Source organism: Pelophylax lessonae (assembly GCF_965119305.1).
Source record: "Pelophylax lessonae genome assembly, chromosome: 3".
NCBI lineage: Eukaryota > Metazoa > Chordata > Amphibia > Anura > Ranidae > Pelophylax > Pelophylax lessonae.
Window position 1 is genome coordinate 543,942,563 of NC_138770.1, and position 9,275 is coordinate 543,951,837.

Below are 9,275 nucleotides of genomic sequence, written 5' to 3' on the forward strand. Positions count from 1 at the left end.
TACTGTACATTCTCCATAAATACCTTTCTAGCTAAAAGAACCATTAGAATTATCGTTAAGTACCTCCAAGACAATAATAGGGCCCCAGCATTGCTGGCAGGAGATCTAGAATGCCCTGTAGGACATCAATAAAGACATTAGGACATTGTTATTTCCCAGAATTGCTATCCTCCTTCTCCTCTTCTTCCTTTACTACAGCCTTGGTCTAGCATATAAAGGTATGTTACGAACCTCAGCGTAAAAAGGGTTAAAACCGTTTAGGAGATCTTCCCCTTCCAGAGCTACAGGCACAGCTACTTGCAGGACACCAAACTCCCGAACTGGAAAACAAGGAATGATGCAAACAGTGTAGCTGGAACCTTATGAATGCTGCATACAGCTGAATAGGAAAAACCATATGCAGGGTTTACACTCCTAGCAGTCAGACTGGAACGGCATACAATAAATCCCCCCAATAACGAGACAAAGCTCCGAGTTGAGGGTAAAACAGGAACAACAACAACATTTATTGGAAGAACACAGCACACTTTTATACAGAAATTGGAACATCCTTCGCCCAACAACCGCTTTCCCATTGGTCAATTTCACAGTACCTGCAGCCCCCCATAAGGTCCTCTCCAGCCATGCAAATGAGGGCTCGAAAATGAGTCAGCAGTGATTGGTCAGATAGCTTGACCAGAAGGGCTGCCCGGTGCAAGGAGACAGAAGCCCCAGGGGGCAATCAATGTCCACAATAGTCAGACACAAAACAATGGTTCCCTAACGAGCCCTCAATACACATTACTCTGAGTGTCAATACATCCCTTAGCAGACAACAGGTGAGGTCATTAGCACACCTGACAATAGGTGAATGGAGAGCCCCCTCAGACAGTCCGTCTCCTCAGAACTTCCTGGAATGACCATATTAGGAGTGTACTTCCTGTGCCTTACAGTTTACAGGAATAAGGTTTAGCTTCCAGGATAGAGGCAAGACTCCATTAGCCACATGGTTAAAGAAACACAAAAAGACACAAAAATGCATAACTCCCAGTCTACTGAACAGAACCCCCACATTCAACCCATCCCCAGATAGCCTGGATCTGAGCGCTCAACATATCCAAACAGCGCTCAGGTGCCACAAACACAGTCAAATTGCCATGGGGTTTACCTTTAGCATGGGCTGATGAGAGGGTCCATAGTCACATTGCAGGAGGCGAGCAACCGGGCTTCTCCAATGCCCAGTGGCGAGATTGGTCTCGTCACAAGGTACATATACCTGATCCCATATTTACCTTATTCTAGCAGCCATAGTTGCACTTCAGAGCTATTGTTACCGTTATGCTGAGTCCAGTTAGCTAGTTCATTTTATGCCAGTTATATGACTTTTACTATTTATAGCTGTTTGTCTATATGTTTACATCTGTTGATACACTTGATTGTTGACATTGTCACTATTTTGAGTTGTCTCAATACAGCAAAATTCTATTTTATTACTTTTCCTAATGCTTTTTTTATAGTAAAGCTAGTTCTGACAAACTCCTTGGTGTGGTTGCAAGGTACATTACTAAACCTAGAATGTCAGAAGGGTCACAGTTTTCTGAAGGTTGGAGTAGGCACAAAGGTCCTATACTATTCAGCGGTTCCTACAGAGGTAGCTCTGCATATGTTTTTCAAAAATAAGCTGGCATCGGCAGCCTACATATACCTCTTGTGACAGGTGCACTGTACCTCAAGAGCCAAATGTTGATTTTGGTAAAGTTGCTGAATCAGGGTGTTTTTAGTTTCCACTATGCAGGTTTATTGTTATATTGAAGGCCATACTAGCAGAAGAGCAGTATGTTCCTCATGTCACAAGTAGGCATTGGTTGTAGGCCATCATGACTAACTTTGTAGCCAAGGAGTTACTGCAAAATGCTGAAGAGTCTCTTATTATTCATCCAGCTACAAAAAAACCTCAGATTTTTAAATATTTAAAGAAGAATTCCAAATATGAATATATTTACATAGTTGTATTGCTTCATTTTGGGCCAATGTAACTATAAATATACTATACCTGTGGGGTCCCTTCTAAAAGCTGGAAATCACTGTAGTTGACATTGTTACTCCTATAATCTTCACTAGCTTTGGGGTCCTGTGCCAAGGGACTGGCTCACTGCGTTTTGAACACAGGAGATCAACTGCTCAGCACGGGCGTCACTTAGAGAATGCGTTCATTGAGAAAATAGAGTGAGTCACAGTCACCTCCATATTCAGAAGTAACGGGTATTTCCATTGCCCTTGGCAGCTGCACAGAGTGGTGGGGGAGGGGGGGGGCAAAATGTTAGTGCTTCTGGATGAAGAGAGCTTTCTTGCGATTTATGAAAAAATTATTTTAAGTCACTACATATTCTACAATGGTAAGCTTCGCTGAAAGAGGACATTGGGCACAGGTACTGTATAAAGGACTATTCCTACCACCAATGTGACACCTCTTGGATGGGGGCCGAATTTATGTCATCAAATGTCCAACACATTCATGAAATGTCACTTGTCATTTCTTGTGTGCCTAGGAGTATACATTTCCATGGCAGATGGGGTCTACTGTAGGATGGCCATACAATCACATGGAAAAAGTATCCAACAGCATGTAAGGATAGTCAAGGTTGGAAGACTTTACACACAAAAATTCCTGTTGTATACCTCCACTCTTAGATAAGATGCTATATACTTTATTTCTTACTTCAGTCAATGCAGTTAATATTTTACCAGTGTTCACTAGATGTTCACAAGCTAACGAGACATTTTTCTTTGTTATTTAAAAACATTATTCCCTTCACCGTGTTATAAATATTTTCCCCCTGATGAGGACATGTAAGAGCCCTGTGTCGATACGCGTGGGGGAGGGGCCATACGTCGGAGTGTGAGTACGGCTGAGAGCATTTTCACAGCTCACTGAGCGGATAAACCAGAACAGTTGGAGACCCCCGCCTGAGATTCTGGGCCACTATTTGCAAAATAGTCACTATAGTGTCATATGACGTCCGCCCGCTCTCGCCACTACTGCGCGCCCCTGGAGGCGCACAGCATAGCGATCAGGGATGAGGCTCGTCCCTCAGACTGAGCCCATCCCCGATCAAGGTAAACAGCCAATTAAATTGGCTGTTTACCACGTGATCGGCTGTGTCCAATCGCAGCCGATCACATGAGTGGCTCCAGCGCAAGCCACTCATTTACTCCGCAATGCGTGTCCCCGGGGGCGCGTAGCGCGGCGATCGGGGACGAGGCTCATTCCTCAGACAGAGCCCATCCCCAATCTAGGTAAAGAGCCAATGAAATTTACTTTTTACCACGTGACCAGCTGTCAATCACAGCCGGTCACAGAATGTCAACAGAGAACACGGTACCTAGCTGTTACCGTGTTCTCCTCCTCACACACCGCTCCCGCTCGTCCACAGGCATCCCTGCGCGTGTGACTGGCGGCTCCGAAGTCCGCCGGCCACTCGCGATCTCCCACAGGAGAGGGAGAAAGGCAGACGGTTGATGTAAACACAGCCGCCTGTCATTCTCCCTGATGTAAGTACAGAGGCTATACGATCCTGCTATGTAAGATCGTATATCTCTGTGGTTACATCACAAGCCACGCCCCCCACAGTTAGAATCACGCCCCTAGGGATACATTTAACCCACTGATCACCAATAAAGTTACCCCTTCCCTTCCAGTGTCATTTTTACAGTAACAGTGCATATGTATAGCACTGATTACTGTAGTAATGTCTCTGGTACTCCCAAAAGTGTCAAAAATGTCAGTCAGGGGTCCGAAATGTCCGCCCCAATGTCGCAGTCCCGCAAAAAAAAAAATTACAGATTGCCGCCATTACTAGTTAAAAAAAAACAATAAAAATGACATAAATCTTTCCCGTAGTTAGTAAACGCAATAACTTTTGCGCAAACCAATCAATATACGCTTATTGCGATTTTTGTTACCAAAAATATGTAGCAGAAAACAAATTGGCATAAAATGTTAAAACATTTTGATTTTTACATTTTTTTTTGAGAATTTCATATAAAAAAATGTGAAAAATATTGTTATTTTTTCCAAATTGTCGCTCTTCTTTTGCTTATAGCGCAAAAAATTAAAATCGCACAGGTGATCAAATACCACCAAAAGAAAGCTCTGTTTGTGGAAAAAAAAAAAAAAGGACTTCAATTTAGTTTGGGTACAGCATCACAGGACAGCACAATTGTCTGTTAAAATCACGCAGTCGCGAATCGCAAAATAGGGCCTGGTCTTTGAGCAGCCAAATCCTCCGTGGCTTAAGTGGTTAATATAATCTACACAAGTTTGCGCAGCACATATTTATATCATTTCATTCACAATATATATGCAGAAGCATTGTCCTGATCTGAAGAAAACCATGCAGAACTTAATTATTTGTGCATTGGCATGTGTTGTGTTATGGTGTGGCTGGGCCTCAGTCAGGGTAGTGACTCAGACACTGTCTCCATTTTCAGCTAAAGACAGCATGTTATGGGTGCACCCTGTATTAAATATTCATTTTTAGAACTAAAGTTATGTATTAAAAAACATTTTTTAAAACCTTTAGGGCTTGCTTACATCAGAACGCATTGGGGGAAACCCAAGTTCTGTGTGCGTTTCCTGCACCAACTTCAAAATGCACTAGGTGTGCAATCTGCAGCAGGTGTCGCCTTTTTACATCCTAATTACATCACAAACGCAGATCACAAATGCAGTGCGTTTACCTGCAATGGATTGCATGACACAGAAGAATCATGCAATTTGGCGAAGTGTATTTTTGAAAGTGTTGCATGCATGATCCAGTGCAATTTCAGCCCATTCAAATGAATGGGTTCAAAACCGCACCACACTGAGTTGCATAGGAATTGCACAGGAATATGGACTGCATTCCCATGCAATTCAGGAGTGAACTGGCCCTCAGGCTTAAATAAAACTGACAAGAAGAATCCATTATTATTTTTCCTTTAAATGAGCCCAATTTGGTCTTACAATGTTTAATAGTACCACTGTTTACCTGTCTGCCACCAGGTGTCCACAAGGGTGCATCTTCTCTCCCCAACCACATTGTAAAACCATTCCCACGCTTCGTGGTTTATTGGCTCACCCACTGCAAAGCAAAATCCAAGAAGAATTAAGTCAGCGAAGCATACTGCATTTCATACATCAATAGGACTGACCAGGCAAACTAGGACATGAAGAAACAAGTTCAAAAAGGGCAACTTTTTCCAAGCATGTGACAATATCACATGGCTCGGCAGGGGATACAGCAATGTGTTAGTGATAATGACAGCGGAATTTCTGTGCCTGGTTGAGTGTAATTTATAGCAACGCTGCCAAATGCTAAACTCCAATAACCCTCATGCAAATTCTTTTCTTGAGTGTTATACTAGAACAGTTTAAAAAATAGGAAAATATTTAACTCTCAGCATCAGTTTGGTCAGTTTTATCCTAATGATAACTAAGGATTTTAATGTTCTCCTGCAAAAAAACAAAGGCATTTACACTTTCTTTAATGCTATCAATTTGCAACCACAGTTCATAGAAACCAACACTGACTTTACAAATGTTAGTTGTTACATGGATACATAGTTGATAAGGTTGAATAAAGACACGGGTACATCAGTTGTATGTACAGTATCTCACAAAAGTGAGTACACCCCTCAAATTTTTGTAAATATTTTATTCTATCGTTTCATGTGATGACAACACTGAAGAAATTACACTTTACTACAATGTAAAGTAGTGAGTGTACAGCTTGTATAACAGTGTTAATTTGCTGTCCCCTCAAAATAACTCAACACTCTTCCACTCCTCCATGATGACATCACGGAGCTGGTGGATGTTAGAGGCCTTGCGCTCCTCCACCTACTGTTTGAGGATGCCCCACAGATGCTCAATAGGGTTTAGGTCTGTGGACATGCTTGGCCAGTCCATCACCTTTACCCTTAGCTTCTTTAGCAAGGCAGTGGTTGTCCTGGAGGTGTGTTTGGGGTTGTTATCATGTTGGAATACTGCCCTGTGGCCCAGTCTCTGAAGGGAGGCAATCATGCTCTACTTCAGTATGTCACAGTACATGTTGGCATTAATGGATCCCTCAATGAACTGTAGCTCCCCAGTGATAGCAGCACTTATGCAGTCTCAGACCATGACACTCCCACCACAATGCTTAACTGTAGGCAAGACACACTTTTCTTTGTACTCCTCACCTGGTTGCCGCCACATACACTTGACACCATCTGAACCAAATAGGTTTATCTTGGTCTCATCAGAACACAGGACATGCATGCTTTAATCCATGTCCTTAAACTGCTTGTCTTTAGCAAACTGTTTGCGGGTTTTCTTGTGCATCATCTTTAGAAGAGGCTTCCTTCTTGGACAACAGCAATGCAGACCAATTTTCATGCAGTGTGCGATGTATGGTCTGAGCACTGACAGGCTGACCCCCACCCCTTCAACCTCTGCAGCAATGCTGGCAGCACTCATATGACAACCTCTGGATATGACGCTGAGCACATGCACTCAACTTCTTTGGTCGACCCTGGCGAGGCCTGTTCTGAATGGAACCTGTCATATTAAACCGCTGTATGGTCTTGGCCACCATGCTGCAGCTCAGTTTCAGGGTCTTGGCAAACTTCTTATTAGGGTTTGACCGATTATTGGCAAAGCTGATACGAGGGCCGATCTGCACTTTCTCCGATATATCGGAATCAGGTACCGATATTGCTGATATATCGGGAAAGTGCATGTACCGGAGTGATGCCTGCAGCTAGAGGCATCACCCAGGTACCGGCGTCCATAGGCGATGGTCGGCTGTCTTGAAATGACAACCTGAGAAGCCGCTCGGCTGTCATTACAAGGAGCGGGAGGGGACATCCCCCCCTCCAGCCGCCTTCTGCGACTCGCCCGGGTCTCCCGTCTCACCGGCAGAACCGGGCAACCATCCTGTCCCCGAAGATCAGAGCATTCGGCTCTGATCTGGTCTCCATGTAAAAACCTATGACATCACTTCCGGGTACTCGGCACCAAATTCAAAAAAATGACAGCATTCAAAACAGCCAAACTTGGGGTTTTGAATGCTTTTAAGTGCAAAGGAGGGGGTTGGGGTCTTTTAGACCCCCAGATCCCTCCACAACAATACCTGTAAAAAAAAAAATTTAATGTACGAAAATATCAGCCAATATCGGCCAATACCGATATGCGATGACAAAAATATCGGTATCAGTATCGGAAATAAAAAAACTATATTGGTCGATCACTACTTCTTATAGCCTAGGCCATCTTTATTCTTAATTCTTTTTTTCAGATCCTTGGAGAGTTCTTTGCCATAAGGTGCCAGGTTGAACTTCCAGTTACCAGTATGAGAGAGTGAGAGCGATAACACCAAATTTAACACACCTGCTCCCCATTCACACTTTAGACCTTGTAACACTAACGAGTCACATGACACCGGGGAGGGAAAATGGCTAATTGGGCCCAATTTGGACATTTTAACTTAGGGGTGTACTCACTTTTGTTACCAGCGGTTTAGACATTAAAGGTTGTGTGTTAAGTTATTTTGAAGGGGCAGCAAATTTACACTGTTATACAAGCTGTACACTCACTACTTTACATTGTAGCAAAGTTTCATTTCTTCAGTGTTGTCAAATGAAAAGATATAATAAAATATTTACAAAAATGTGACGGGCCTACTCACTTTTGTGAGATACTGTATGTGTGTACATGTCACTATGGATCCCCACATACCTGCATATTGTGGTCCTTGAGAAACTTGCTAAAGAGTTTTATGAAGCCACCACACCTTTATTGCTCTGACTGTAAAGAACCTCCGACACGGTTTAGAATTAAATCGATTTTGATCCAACTTCATCTTGTGACCACTTGTCTTCTTCAGAGCACAAGCTGATAAATCATTCACTCTTCCACTCTGCACTCTCCTGCCGTCAGTATGTTCCCTCTCAGCAAGAGTGTTTACAGCAGAGGCTAATTAGTGGCTTCCTCTACAACCCCATCCCCTGCTAAAGTTCATATTTAAATGCACACTGAGGGCCTGATTCATAGTACGGCGAATTGGCGTTTCGGCGTGATTTTGCGAAGCGGCGATTATTTAAGTCTGAAATTGGCATTCAAAGAACGGCGGGCGGAAAATAGCGCCTAGTGTGAGATTCATTAAGATGCAATATGGTCAGAGCGCGACTTAAAACCACGCCAGCTAAAAGCTCGACTAAAGTTTAGCCAAATTTTCCCCTGTACCCCCAAAAATCCCAAATCACTGTGGAAGGTGTGGAAGTCAATTTGGAGATGACTTGCGTTTAAAAAATCTCAAAAACTGACTTAGAAAGAGAGATATCTGCGAAAGTGTGGAAAGGTTAAACAGCTCCTCCAGCCGCGAGCTGCGAACTCGCGAATGTGCGCATGCGCAACGTCAAATTGGCTCAAAAAATTTCGCCAGCGCGATTTTGGGTCAATTTTTTTTTGAATACCGCTTGCAAATCCGCTGTCTCGCCCATAGAAAATGGCAAAAACCGGCGGAATTGGAAAAACATGCACACTTCCAACAAGGGATCCTTTAGTAAACACCATCACATTCCATACACCTTTCCTGCTAACTCCGAAATCATAGCAGTCAAATCTACAGTGTTTATATAGAACCTCCACATTCTCTGAAAAAACCCACAAAATATTACATTGGGGAATTGGTCGTCAGATAGAAAAAAAATAGATGTAAAACATATTTCAAAGAAAGATTATTAGCATTTCACACATATCAAGGAAATGTCACAATTTTGACAATATTTTATGTGTTTCCAAAGAATGTTTTTAGAAATATATTGCAAATACTACCTTTTCTTCCATATGGGTATGGCCAAGTGTTACCATTTTACTACACATTTAACTGAAGGTATATATATATATATCCCTTATACTTGGCTAATTAGCAAAGTATGCCCAACAAACAAATAGAGCTTTAGCTCACAATATTGCTACATATTGACTTTATGGGGCATCTTTTGTATTTTGTTCATGTCTTTGGATTAAAAGTTTGCTGATACACATGCCTTTTTCAAACATGAACAAAATTAATGATGTCAACATTTGGAGGATTGGAGATATCCAAGTGTTGCCCATACAGAGGGCACCTTCCGGATTCGAACTTACAAACCTACAGCAGGAAGGCAGACTCCCTACTCATTGTGCTATTTCTCAGTGAGCGTTGGGTGTTTTCCTCATGCCGTCAAAATGCTCACATGGGAACAGGGGCCATTGAACTGAATAGGATTGG

The 9,275-nt window shown here is 42.7% G+C and overlaps 1 protein-coding gene across 1 annotated transcript in view; it reads right to left on the reverse strand.

Annotated features, from left to right (window-relative positions):
- ACSS1 (acyl-CoA synthetase short chain family member 1) overlaps nucleotides 1-9,275 on the reverse strand; it is a 243,539-nt gene that overhangs the window by 82,220 nt on the left and 152,044 nt on the right. Inside the window, exon 8 of the mRNA XM_082252543.1 lies at nucleotides 5,010-5,102. Coding sequence (XP_082108669.1) covers nucleotides 5,010-5,102 — 93 coding nt within the window. The remainder of the gene's footprint in view (nucleotides 1-5,009; nucleotides 5,103-9,275) is intronic.